Source organism: Chenopodium quinoa, unplaced genomic scaffold (assembly GCF_001683475.1).
Source record: "Chenopodium quinoa cultivar QQ74 unplaced genomic scaffold, ASM168347v1, whole genome shotgun sequence".
NCBI classification, from domain to species: domain Eukaryota; kingdom Viridiplantae; phylum Streptophyta; class Magnoliopsida; order Caryophyllales; family Amaranthaceae; genus Chenopodium; species Chenopodium quinoa.
The window spans coordinates 436,387-449,713 of record NW_018744311.1 but is presented as its reverse complement, the minus strand read 5'-3'; the positions used below and the strand labels follow the sequence as shown (position 1 = coordinate 449,713).

Sequence of the window (13,327 nt, the reverse complement as noted above, 5' to 3'; positions counted from 1 at the left end):
CTAGCTTGGATATTAAATGAAATATAACGTACAAATTATTTTACTTACATGCTACTATACTTTTATCTAGATTAGGAGAATTGAACATAGTCATGATTCTATATAAAATAAAGTTTAATTCATGATATAATTTGCTTCTTATCCAATGGGATTCCATAGTTTTGACCAAAGAAATAAGCAATATAAATACGCTCGAATATGTCACTTGAATATTCTCTAACGTCAAATGTTATCTGTATATATATTTGAATATTCCAGTGACTTTAGAATAAGGGTATACGTAAACCAAACTGTGTATGTGTGATAACTTGTTATTTTGTATGATTTTAAAGTGATTTTGAGCCTTAGAATTGTGGGAAATCAATGCTTAGTTCACTAATTACTCTATTTTTATGCATTTTTTGTGTATCATATGCTTCACGGGTTTGCTAGTGTTTTGGTGCATATTTAGGTATAAATATGGCACTTTGAAGCTTTTGGACAAAGAAGAAAAGAAGTTGGAGACAAGAAGAGGAAATAAGGGAGCTATGGAAGAATGAAAGAAGTAAGGAAAAGTGTACAAGAGTGAAATAAGAGCATTTGGAAGGGTTTTGGAAGGATTTTTTCACTAAGGTCAACTTCAAATGACTATAACTTTTTTTCTACTCAAGTTTTTGAAGTGATTCAAATTGGAGATTAAATTTAATCTCAAGAGCTATCCAACGACTGCTTACATGCCTTATTCCAATGAGTAATGAAGAAGTTATGACCTTTCGAAATGAAGCTGTTTCGCCAGAAAAAGCTGCACGTCCGTGCCAATTGATGCACGTCCGTGCCAATTCATGCACGTCCGTGCCAATTGATGCACGTCCGTGCAAGGTCAGGCAGTAGCTATTGTTCTCATTTTAACAGGTCTGCACGTCCGTGCAACCTTTGGCACGTCCGTGCCGACCTGTAGGTGGGCCGTTTCTTGGTTTCTCCGTCCTTTTACTTGGGGGTTATATAATATCCCTTTAGCTTCATTTGTAAGGGGGGGATCTTCTTAGTTTATTTTTAGCTTAGGTTAGGGTTTTTAGAGAGAGAAACTCTCATTTTCTAGAGAGAGAAAGTGAGAAAATCTTGTTGAAAGCTTGGAATATGAAGAATTGAAGGAAGGAGACTTGAAGATTTGGATACTCCTTGCAATATCAATGAGAATTTCTTACTCTCTCTCCTATTTTGTTATTCTATTTACTTATTTTTGTATCTTTTCATCCTTAATTACTTGTTTATGTTAGATTAGTGTTTGTTTCATGTTCTTAGTTGTTAATTCCTTTAGTTTTGCAATTTATTATGATTTGTGAGTAGTTCTTTTACTTGGGATTGTTGAAATCATTGATGAATTCACAAATACTTGTTTGTATGTGTTGATTTAGCTAATGTGGGATGTTAATTAGTTGAGCTTAAGTGGTTTCATTGTTAGTTCTTGTAAGTGGCCATTGCTAGAACTATTTATCTAAGCTTTCTCAACGAAGGATCGAGAGATGAACTTGAGTTAGCTCCCTTATGCTTGATTGACCCGAAATGCCATGAGAATAGGAATTTCCGATCAAGGGAATGTTTATGTCATCGTGATTATGCTTTAACACTTGTTTTATGCTTTGTAACCACGAGAGTAGGTTGTATTCATGATTCAAGTAATCCCTCTAGCTTGAGAGAGTAGTTGGGTGCCTTAGATGACTTCCCCTAATTTATCCCCAAATTGCTATGTCTTGTATGTTAAATTGTAGTTTGTGAACGACTTAATTGGTGGATACCTTCCCGAGATCCTCTTTATTATTGTTTGTAGTTTTTCTTCATAACTCATAACCCAAAAAGACTTGACTTAGCTTATCACAAATCGATATTTGTTAGTGCTCCCCTTAGTCCTTGTGGGATCGACCCTTACTTACCCTTTCTACCCATTAGAGAGACCAAGTTAGGTTTTTATCTTTGGTAGGCTCGACGACAGCTTACCAATGTGATTCAAAGATTTGAATAAATGGCAGCAGGCTTATTATCATGTAGAGTAAATAAAGGATCCTCTCATTTTGTAAAGGGGACTCTTATATTCCAAGCAAAGAAATGCCATATTTAGAATAAAAGGTTTCTTTTATCAAGAAACATCTTATTTAAAAAAGGGGTCTCTTATAACCCAATCAAAGTAACCCTTGTTTAGAATATAAGATTTCTTTTATATGGATTTTAAAAAAAAGGGAATTGATTTCACTGATGATGTTGATCACATTTGTAGTAGTGTGCAAACATTAAAAAAATTTACTTTGATCTTTTTTTTGGTTGGATTCACCTTTTAAGAAAAATATACTCGGATGGGTGAGGTTGGTGAGGCGGCTGATTAAAAAAAAAAAAAAAGAAAAAAAAAATTCAAAGATAACTTTACATTAATAAGTTCGAAATAAATATTTTTTTTAGGTATGTGCATCCAAATGTGGTGTTATATTTTTTCCTTACTTGCAATGCACCATTTTGACACTTATTTTAGAAATATATAAGATTATGTAAATAAACCATTGAGAAAATTTTGCCATCAATAAGAAGAATGTAATAAGTAGTGTTTAAACTGTATAGTGTAATTCATGCATTTACCTAGTCTACTTACTTTTTTAAATAGTGCGTCAAAAAGGTGTGATGAAGGTTAAAAAAAACAGAGGAAGTGTTATGTACTTATGTTGTTCATGGCTAACCATTAATTTTCTAGTAAGATCAATTAGCAATTCTTTCATATATCATGGAAAGCATAGATGTTTAAATCTTACATTTTGCATATGATAACTATTAATGTAATTATTACTCAACGTCTATACCAATCCTTATCCACTCTTAGAGTCCTAGACAATGCTCAACGGCATCATCTAAAGAAAAGTAGTTAAACTCTATAAGAATTTTCTTATTTTAAAAAAAAAAATTAACCTCATGTATCATGTATTTCATTATTTAGTTTAAGCTGGCCTCACTATTAATATAATAATATAATGTAATACGGAGTAATATTTTCTTTATGTCAATAATGGGAACTGCATAACACTAGGTGTACGATGTAGTGATTACCCTTGAATTGTCATTAGTCTTGGTAATTACATTAATTATGTCAAAAATGGGGTTTATTACGATAATTACTCCGTAGTACATTGCTGCCGTAATGTTGTACTCCGTAATCTTCATACTTCATATCAAATGACCTTCATTGTGGATTAATGATGAGGTATTATATTGGATAATTAAAAACCATTTTTTGTTATTTTTGAAATCCTTATCACTCCGTACTACGGAATACTACAATTTTTTTTTTTTTTGGTGCTTAGAGAGCCACAAGGGCGGGTGATGAGAATCGATCCCAAGATCTCTTAAAATCGGGAAGGGAGCTCTAACCACTTGAGCTATCTCTCACTCTCCCGGAATACTACAATTATAATATAATGCATGCTCCATCATTGACACTAATCCCTTACAATTGTATTTTTCAATATAAAACTACACAAATTTTTATAATTAAACTTTCCCTCCCTTTATATATATATATATATATATATATATTCCCTTATTCCTTTATTACACTACACTACGTACACCATAACTTAGCTTATTTCTTTCGTTCTTCCTTAGCTTAGCTTCATTCCTCTCAATTCAAGCCAATACCACCTCAAATGGGCACTCTAGTCGGGCACGTCTTACCAGGTTTCGGGTTCTTCGCCATTGGATTATGGCACCTCTTTAACCACCTTAGGTTACTTGCACTTAACAAAGAACCTAAATACAAGTCCCTTCTATGGTTCCCTTCCAATTATCCCCATCTTCGGTACCTCGAACTCTACTTGATAATGATAGGCTGCTTCTCTTCCGTTGCTATGGAGCTCTTCATTGGCCCAAACAACCATCAGCCCTTCGACACTGACGGGACCATCCCTTCGAACCACCTTCAAAACTTCGAGCACTCCTTCATTTCTCTCACTTTCTTTGTCTATGCGTTTTTTGCCCTCGCCCTAGACAAGCGGGGCGGCCCTAGTCTCCCTGCTCAGTACGACGTAATTCAGTTCCTAGCCGCCCTCGCATTTGGGCAACAACTACTCCTCTTCCATCTCCACTCCGCTGATCACATGGGCGTCGAAGGCCAGTACCATTGGCTCCTTCAATTAGTCATCTTCATTTCTTTGTTCTCCACTATCCTTGGCATCGCGTACCAAGGTAATACAAATACACGTATCATTATTATATATTTTCCCTTCATCTCTATTTGTTCTTGCTACTACTAGGTACTCATCAATATGTTTTTATTATGATTTTTACTAAACTGAAATTAATTTTATTAATAGGAAGTTTTGTGATTGCGTTGACAAGATCCCTTAGCATAATCTACCAAGGAGTATGGCAAATGGTGATGGGGATCGCTTTGTGGACCCCGAGCTTGATTTCGAAAGGGTGTTGATATATCTTATGTAAATACATGAACACTATAGTTTACAAATTGTAAAATAGTTGTGTTGTTACTTGTACATGTTATACTAACTGGGATTAGCGACACAATGACATACTAATAACGTATAATGACATTTTTATATATAATATTATATTTTTTTGAAAAGTATCTATAATATTATATAGTAGTTTGTTTTTGGGTAAATTGGAAAAATGCCAAAATTAGATCATTTTCATTTGTTCAAGCATTTGGTCAATCCGACTCATGACGTCAACAAATTAAAAGCAACCTTTTACCTTTTTTCTTCTTCTTTTTATTTATTTTATTTTATTTTTTTATTTGTCTCTAACTTTTAATTTTCTTTTAATTAAGTTGACATCTTTCTTAGTGTTTACTCTATAATCTATATTACTTTGTATCGGTTAGAGGCCTTAGAGAGCATCTCTAATAGCAATTCTTCATCCTTTGTCAAACAATAAACGAATGCTATATCATATGAATAATCTTGGGAAAGCTAATTAAGTCTTGACGTACTGAAGATCGAATAATATGATTAGATATTAAAAGAAAATTTAACACACATTGTACCAGTTATATTGAACGCCTCTTATTTCTAGATTATTTTGTTGAAAAATACTACGTACATAAATACTTTGGTTTTACATATTGCTTTACTTAGGCGGACCAAACCAGGTGAAGTGAACATAATATTAGTTAATAAGATGTTTACTCTAGCCCAATAATTAGGAATTATCTTGAATTAATTAATCGAATAATGCCTCTAATAAACTAATTAATATGAATTTTTCAAACATATAACAATTTGAAATTAGATGATATATTTTCCCTTCTTATATTATCCAAGGGATTCCATAGTTCTTAATAAAGAAACAATACGAATAATATGTCACCTGAATATTTTATCTTCAAATATTATTATGATCAATATTTATCATGTATAACTATCATTTTGTTTGAAATTAGCTATTATTTTATCAATTTTAAATTACACTTTCAATACTGAAAGTGTAAATTCATTTGTTTCTTGAAGTTCAATATGGTTCAGATTTTTTTTTTTTTTTTTTTTTTTTTTTTTTTTTTTTTTTGCAGTGCACGTGAAATACTATATAAGAAGTATCTCTTTAATTTTCGTTTTCAATCTTATGTCCTTTATGATCTCCTCATCTGGTAACTTTAACGTTAACATAGTTAATTTTGTCATAAAAACTAGCTAGTTAATTAGATTATCAGTTATAATTTAAGTCAACAACCAATCATAAGCTCATAACATAAGAGTTAATTAAGTACAAAAAGTTGATTATACACAATCTCAAACTTCATATGAGTAACTACATACTGTGAGGAATTATATATTTTTATTAAAAGCTCTTGCTAAATCATCATAGTTGGTACACAATCACATAACACACACACAAAAAAAAAAAAGACACATTTGCCAAATTGCCGTTTCAAGATCCCATGATAACTTAATTAGTTTTGGTTGATATGCATGCATGATCCCCATCTCATGAAAAAGAATCACAAATGTAACCAAAAATTATTATTCGTCTAATATTAATAAAACCCACTATAGCTAAAAAAAAAGGGGCATATTTATATAGTTATTTTGTGTTTTTCGATCTCTTACAAGTTACAACTATTATTTGCTCTTATGTTGAATTGTATTCTACATAATACTATATATAATTTTCTCCAATTACATTTAGTGGCGGATCCAGGAATTTCCGACTGGTGAGTCACAATTGATAACCAAATATGTAAAAAGAAAAAATTTACCAAAATTCCCAAGAAAAATTATTTACAAAGATCATCCAAATAGAAAATTGACAAGATTACAGTACTAACTAATAATTAACAAGCTTAAAATTGACAAGACTAAAATTAACAAACAAATAATTAACAAGCTAATAATTGACAACATGACATGCTTAGCTCTCTAATAATTAACAAACTAATAATTGACAAGATTAAAATTTGTACAAGCATTAGGTTCACATTTCATCAAAAACCCAACAACATTAACAAAAGGTTCAAAGTTAGTATTTTTTTTAAAAAAAAAAAAACTTAGAAAATAATTTATTTATTTATTTTTTAAAAAAAAACTTAAAAAATATTTTGGGCCCTGGTGAGTCATTTGACCCACCAGGCATAAGGCCAAGTCCGCCAATGATTACATTGTACTATACATAAGGAAATAAAACTATACATTACTTTCTCTTATTGCATTATACAATACATATTGACTATTTAGCCTGCTTTTCTTATAACTATTGTACGAAGTGTATATTATTGTTCATCTAAAACTAATAAAACCACTATAGCTATCCTATATTATATGTATGTATGTATGTCTTTTCTTACAAGTTACACCTATTATGCTCTCTTTATTATAGTTTTGATTATATATATCTAAGAATAATATAATTAGCAATTTATCTGAGTCTTTAATAGGTTAAACTTAAGCAACTTGCTAAGTGGTTAGCAATCTTAGCATGCTCAAATATATTAGTAGTATACTACCACTAGCATAGTCCAATACTCAAAGTAATGGACCAACAAATAGCTAACGGACTAAATACATTGATGGTCCAACAGAATTGGATTGAACAATAAACAGATGAATATAGCATCAATAATGATGGGCTAGTGTGAAATTATTAAATGATACGGTTAATAATGGTAACATAATATTTGTAGGAAATGTATTTTGTTGGAAGAGTTAGTATCAATAACATATAATTCCTTAAATATTTTTGTTTAAGAATATATATTTTATCTTTTATTTGTGTTTAAAATGTAGTGTATATATATAATACACACTAATACTTTGATAATCATCCTATACATTTCTTACTAGCGTTATACTTTGCAATTATCATTCTCTTCAAAATGCCTTATTTCAAAGAAACAAAACTAAACAAAACCTTGTTTCTACTACTAACATCAATACTACTTATTATGAGTTGTATAGTGGGAGGTCAAATAGTATTTCAGGTGCCTGGAAGTCACAAAACTATAACTATGGCCTTGAATGCATGTCCAAACTATAGCACATCTCCAACATACATCAAGTTGGTAGATAATTTTTATTATGACCAAGTCGTTGTTCCAAAGGAAAAAACTAATATTGTACTACTTGGGCAATGGCATGCCAAGAATAGGACCTCTATCACCTTCAATGGAGGTAGCTTGACCAATCAGAGTACAATGGATTCAGCTACATTTGGTAACAAAGTTCATCCTTTTTGCTCTTATGTATTGTACTATTGTGTGTTACATTAGCCTAATGTATTACAATTGCACGATTAATTATATCAAACTTGTTAGTTAGAATTTCCTTTATTTTATACAGTAGGAAATAAAATATTTACTGTGTTTTATGTGTCAATTATCTCTTTAGAGTTTACATTAATTGATTTTTTTTTTTTTAAATGCAGTTTACATTAATTGATGATTGTATATGATTTTTTTTTTATTTATTTTTTTTAAATATGATGGCTGGAGAGTTATTCAATTATTTGCAGTGTACAATGTAGAGTTAAATTTTGGGCTTCAGAAATGGGTTTATATTATGAGTTTAAGTTAAACTCTTGGCAACAAGCCCATTTGCTGAAAATAAAATAAATGCTTGGTCGAAGTTTGAGTATGGGCTTTCTAATGGGATAGTAAACATTTCTGTTATTATTGAATTATGACTATGAATGATATGGGCTTCTTAGAAGAGTTGCATAATTGTTTACTATTTAGTATGCATAGTAGGATTTCTAATTATTAATAGAATTAATTACCTATAAAAGGAGTATTTTCATTTTAACAATTAAATTTTTTATATTTTTTCAATTTCATTATAGGCGTAGAAGGTGTTGGGTTTGTCGCCAAACATATATCCTTTGTTAACGGTGCTGGTCCGGGAGCTGGACCGGCAGTAGCGTTTAGAAGCGTGGCTGACAAAACGGTGTTATACAATTGTACCTTAGATGGCTACCAAGACACTCTCTTTACCCAATTAAATAGGCATTTTTTTCGAGAGTGCAATATCTATGGGACAATAGATTTTGTGTTTGGGTATTCTCATGCAATCCTACAGAACTGTAACCTATTCTTGCGTACTCCCATAACGGGTCAACAAGATGTTATAACGGCGCAAGGAAGGGCCGAAATGAATGACACGAGTGGGATAGTCATTCAAAACTGTACTATCAGTATGGACCCCAATTTACCTGAGAAGACCGGAGAAGGCTACTTAGGTCGACCATGGAAACCGTATTCCACTACAATAGTGATGGAAAGCTATTTAGATACTGTCATCAATTCCGATGGTTGGTTGCCTTGGGAAGGCAACATCACTTCCCTGAACAACACTTATTATGCTGAATACAAGAATAGAGGGCCAGGCAGTAGTACTAGTGCAAGAATAAAATGTCCAGGATGCAAAATCTCAATAACTCCAGAGGAAGCCCAACGGTGGACATTAAGGAATTTCATCAACGGTACGGAGTGGATTCCTACAGGAGTTCCTTTTTACCCAGACCTAATAAACTGATATTTATATCTTAATTAATTGTCTTAATTAGATTGATTATTATTATACTAATACAAATATACAATGTATTACTTGTACAGTTTTTGTATGCTTTCTAAAATTTCTATGGTAATGAAAAGTTATGTTGATTGGACTATTGGTTTTCATACTTTCATATAATTATAAAGCCTGCTGTTTATTGCTTTGGGCCCAAGCCCAATTCAACTTAGTTATATATCGTGGAATATCAATCGTCATAATCATTTTTTTTTAATGCGGGAATTACCTCAAAAGGCAAAATTGAATTATAAGCAGGTTTGATTTTGAAACAAATTAACATTTTTTTTAGGGGAACAAATTAACATAACTATACACATGAAAGTAAAAAAGATAGAAGATACTAAATAAAGTAATTGATTTTTGACGTAAAAGGCCAAAAAAAAAAAGGAAAGAAAAAAAAACTTATTCAAAAGCAGGAAGCATAAGGCATATCAAGTAAAAGTAATGTCTAACTTAAAGAGTGTACGTTACACACAAATTACTCATATAAGGGAGCTTATAACTGATAGTACGTAACATGACTAATTAAGAGTGTACGGTACACACAAATAAGTCAGGGCAGCTACTTGTTGCAAGGGGGTAATCCCGGCGCATCACAAAGGCACATATTATTGGTAAAACCAATAGGGCTAAATTGCTTCAAGCGTCGGCCTTTGGGGAACTTACCACATAGTTGGTTGTTGCGGAAATTGACATATCTCAATTGAAGTTGTCCTAATCGTCTAGGAAGCGAGCCATATAACTCGTTGTAAGACAAGTCAATATAGTTCAACCTCCAAGGTAAGTCGACATAGCTGAAATTAAACTTGAAATGATTATCACTAAGGATGACTCGCTCCATTGGTTTATCACTTGTGAACAAAAATGATGCATCTCCTGTGAATTGGTTGTGGTTCAAATATAACTGGTTAATATTTGCTTGACCCAAAGACTTTGGGATTGGACCAGATAGCCCATTCGTATCAAGTCTTAATATTCCAAGCTCACTCTTAAATGACCCAAAACTTTCCGGAATTGAACCGTTTAGTTTGAGCCTGAAATTAATATAGACAAACAACACAAGGTTAATACTTGTATATTTTGTATTTGCTACAATGAATATATAATATAGTACATTGTAATATAAAAGTAGTTAACAGTTACTCCCTTCGTTTTTTTAAGTGCCCCATAGTGACATGACACGCATGCCGATGTAAAATTTTAACAGATAATATCTTTAAAATTACCCCTTTACAGCAATTAATATATAACAACTGGGTAGAGACTAGAGAGCTACATTCGTTTCAAACAAAAAAAAAGAGGTAGAGAGGTACATACCCGCTAAGAATAAGTACTCCAAGGTCTGGAAGGAGCGACAAAGAGGAGGGAATAGTCCCTGATAAACCACAATTGAGAAATTGAATGGATTGCAGAGTCTTAATCTGGCTTAAAAATTCAGGAATAGGTCCAGTGAGATTAACGTCAGCCAATGTAATAACCATGAGATTAGAGAGGTTTGCGATTGTTTCGGGGATTGAACCCGTAAGCTTTGGCAGGTTATCAAAATCAAGAATCTCCAGAAATGGAAGATCACCAATCACCCTAGGAATTTCACCCGATACATTAGCTATACTAGCTTCGAAAAAGCCAGTTAGATGGAACCCCGTGATTCTGCTTAAATGATTTTCATCGTCGCTACAAGTAACAACATCCCAATTACAGCAGTCATCGCCGTTCCATCCTGAGAAGTGATCTTTTATTTGCATCAGCACCTTTATATCGTCTGGGTGGCATGATGCTCTCAAGGGTATAATCACTTGAAAAAAAAAAAATAATAATACGAACAAGAACCGATAACAATTACAAAGGTTGTAAATCATTACTCGTATTATTCACCACTAGAAATCGTTGGACTTATGTTATTCTATATGGATTGGCAAAGGGGTTCTATTATACTAACTTCACACTGAAATCAAAATCATGTATAAAATATTATTCATCTTTTAACTCAAAAATTGCTTATTTTATTTGATTTTCCATAAGAAATTCTAGTTTATAATAACTCCCTTAGAATTTCTCATCCAACCTTACATCGTTTGTGTTGATCATAATTTATGAATTTATCTAATGTTCTATTTAAAAATAATATCCACTACTCAAGGCCCACCAAGCTCAAATCGATCCAAATTGAATATCCTCTTTATAATCATAAAATTGGTTCCTTTAAAATCAGCCATTAACAATTAAATTTTGAGAAGAGAGAGAAAACAACAATGGCGTTTCCATTAGTACAGACCACCTCATCTTTGCAATCAACCCATTTCAAGTTATACAATCACAACCCATTTTCTATTGCTTCTACTAATACTACTTTGCTTCCCAAATCCCTTCTTCCTGGATTTCCAATTGGACACACATTAACCCTCAAATATCTAATCAATTCCAAACCTTATTGTAAAAAAATTACTAGTAATAAAATTGCAATTTGTGCTTCTTTGCTTGAGAACCCTGTTTTGTGGGCTGGTAGACTTTGTGTATTTTATGCTCTTTTGAAGACTGGTTTAGCTGGATCTCAATCCAACCCTCTACTTTCAGGTTATTAATTTTGGGTTTACTTTCTCTATTTAGAATATTTTTTATGTTTTTTGTTTGGTTATGTACAATTTGAACTGATGGGTTTATTGGGATTTTACTAATTTCAGGTTTAGATGCTGAAATTAGTCATGATGATGATGGTGCTGATTTGGGGTTCTCTAAATGGTTGGAGAAGTTCCAAAAGAATCCAGGTGTGTGTATTTTCATTGATTTTAGTATAAAGTTGTTATCTTTTTTTGGCATGAATGTTTAATTTGGTATGTTATACTAGTATATGTTGGAAAACATAGTGCTTAATTTTGTTAACTTGGAAGTTTTCTGCATTGCTCTGAAAGTGGAAAGTAGCATGTGAAAAGGATTAAAGGACATTTACTGATTTGTAGTTAGGCTGAATAAGAGTGTGCAATTGCAGTTGCTTAATAAAGGTTTGTTCACTTTTTATCCAAACCTTTGATTTGTGACTAAAATGGGTGTATCAAAGCTAATTTGACAATTATGTTGCCTTTTGATGAGAGTTTTGCTCCAACTTCGACTTTCGAATTTGTTCCTTCAAGTTGTTTATTTGTCTTCGGCTTGTTGATCTAGATCAATCAAATTTCATTTTTAGCCTGTGGAATTGAGCAACTAAAACGTATTTGAAAAGATTATTGAAATTTATCCAGCAACCTTGGCCATGACATTTGAACGCTAGGAGAACATTAATCTTATGATCATAATCGATGGATAATTGAACTTAATTCATGTCAGTTTAAGTTCAACATACTTCTTTTGTGCCAACAGCTGTCTATCTATTTAAAGTTGCACGTATTTTTCACAAGTTTGATCAAGGGAGTAAATTGTGTCCAATTTCTACATTTACTAGACAAAGAAGCTGCTGACAAGCGAAAGTTGGTGAGCAAATGGCATCCTACAACAAAGGGAACACTAAGGAGGAACTATAGGATACCTTCCAAGCCAGAAGGGCGACGACTTCTAAAAGCTATTGCGTCCTTGCTCTTTGAAGATGATCACTTTGTAGATGCCTCTTCACATAAGGTACAAGGAACAGAAATATCTCTGTATGAGTTCCATAGATGTAGGCTGTTGGAAAGTTTACACATCACGATATATACCTTGTGTCCACTGGGATTTCTAATGTTAGTTATGTATGAAGAAATTGCTTAATTTTTGCTGTAAAGTTACTGTGTCCTCTAGACTTCCATATGTATAAAATGCGTTTCTGCATGTTCTAGCCTTTCCTTATCATTAGATTTCTTGTGTTACAGGGCTGCCAGATCAGAAGGGAGAGTGCACATGGAGAAAGTGTGTGTTGCAACAATGTTAGAGCACTATTTGACGAGCTCCCAACGCCACATCTCATTGTCGAGATTACTCCATTTCCTGCCGGACCTCTAACAGAGAAGGATTATGCCAAAGCGGAGAAATTAGAGAATGTCCTCAGATCTAGCCCGTCCGTTTGATTTTCCTCTCTATAGCTAGGCAACTAACTTTGTAAATAATGACTTGACATGGTTTACATTTGCAACTCGGGTCAACCTTATTTTCATTATCCTCTTGCTTTGTTTCCAGACTGCAGCAACCTGTTATGTCAAGGATCAGAAGTTCCGTGTTGAATGAAAGTGTTTTAACCCCCCAGATTATATAAAGCATACTTCGTATAGTAGTGTCAACAATCATTCAATTCCAAAAAAAAAAAAGAAAAAAAAAAAAAAATCATT

The 13,327-nt window shown here is 32.6% G+C and overlaps 3 protein-coding genes across 3 annotated transcripts; 2 read left to right on the top strand and 1 right to left on the bottom strand.

The window, feature by feature from the left end:
* Positions 1 to 3,592: 3,592 nt before the first annotated feature.
* LOC110695924 (transmembrane protein 45A-like) lies at positions 3,593 to 4,546 on the top strand. Its single transcript, XM_021873158.1, has 2 exons — positions 3,593 to 4,200; positions 4,329 to 4,546. Exons 1-2 carry the CDS (start codon positions 3,663 to 3,665, stop codon positions 4,439 to 4,441), a joined length of 651 nt encoding a protein of 216 aa, XP_021728850.1. The 5' UTR covers positions 3,593 to 3,662; the 3' UTR covers positions 4,442 to 4,546.
* A 5,032-nt stretch (positions 4,547 to 9,578) lies between these two features.
* Positions 9,579 to 10,994, bottom strand: LOC110696146 (polygalacturonase inhibitor-like). The gene is made up of 2 exons (XM_021873435.1): positions 10,325 to 10,994; positions 9,579 to 10,167 (listed from the first exon to the last, which is right to left on the bottom strand). Exons 1-2 carry the CDS (start codon positions 10,892 to 10,894, stop codon positions 9,598 to 9,600), a joined length of 1,140 nt encoding a protein of 379 aa, XP_021729127.1. The 5' UTR covers positions 10,895 to 10,994; the 3' UTR covers positions 9,579 to 9,597.
* A 174-nt stretch (positions 10,995 to 11,168) lies between these two features.
* On the top strand, positions 11,169 to 13,244 carry LOC110695922. The gene is made up of 4 exons (XM_021873156.1): positions 11,169 to 11,609; positions 11,717 to 11,800; positions 12,472 to 12,644; positions 12,875 to 13,244. The coding sequence occupies exons 1-4, from the start codon at positions 11,288 to 11,290 to the stop codon at positions 13,067 to 13,069; spliced, it is 774 nt and encodes a 257-aa protein (XP_021728848.1). The 5' UTR covers positions 11,169 to 11,287; the 3' UTR covers positions 13,070 to 13,244.
* The last annotated feature ends 83 nt before the right edge of the window (positions 13,245 to 13,327 follow it).

What these genes read in the sequence shown, in the direction of transcription:
- LOC110695924 (XM_021873158.1), top strand. Translation starts at nt 3,663, where the DNA reads ATGGGCACTCTAGTCGGGCACGTCTTACCAGGTTTCGGGTTCTTCGCC. An exon ending in CCTTGGCATCGCGTACCAAG is followed by an intron (nt 4,201 to 4,328) that starts GTAATACAAATA and finishes TTTTATTAATAG; the next exon opens with GAAGTTTTGTGATTGCGTTG.
- LOC110695922 (XM_021873156.1), top strand. Translation starts at nt 11,288, where the DNA reads ATGGCGTTTCCATTAGTACAGACCACCTCATCTTTGCAATCAACCCAT. An exon ending in ATCCAACCCTCTACTTTCAG is followed by an intron (nt 11,610 to 11,716) that starts GTTATTAATTTT and finishes TACTAATTTCAG; the next exon opens with GTTTAGATGCTGAAATTAGT. An exon ending in GAAGTTCCAAAAGAATCCAG is followed by an intron (nt 11,801 to 12,471) that starts GTGTGTGTATTT and finishes TACATTTACTAG; the next exon opens with ACAAAGAAGCTGCTGACAAG.
- LOC110696146 (XM_021873435.1), bottom strand. Translation starts at nt 10,894, where the DNA reads ATGATTTACAACCTTTGTAATTGTTATCGGTTCTTGTTCGTATTATTA. An exon ending in CTCTCTACCTCTTTTTTTTT is followed by an intron (nt 10,168 to 10,324) that starts GTTTGAAACGAA and finishes AGTAACTGTTAA; the next exon opens with CTACTTTTATATTACAATGT.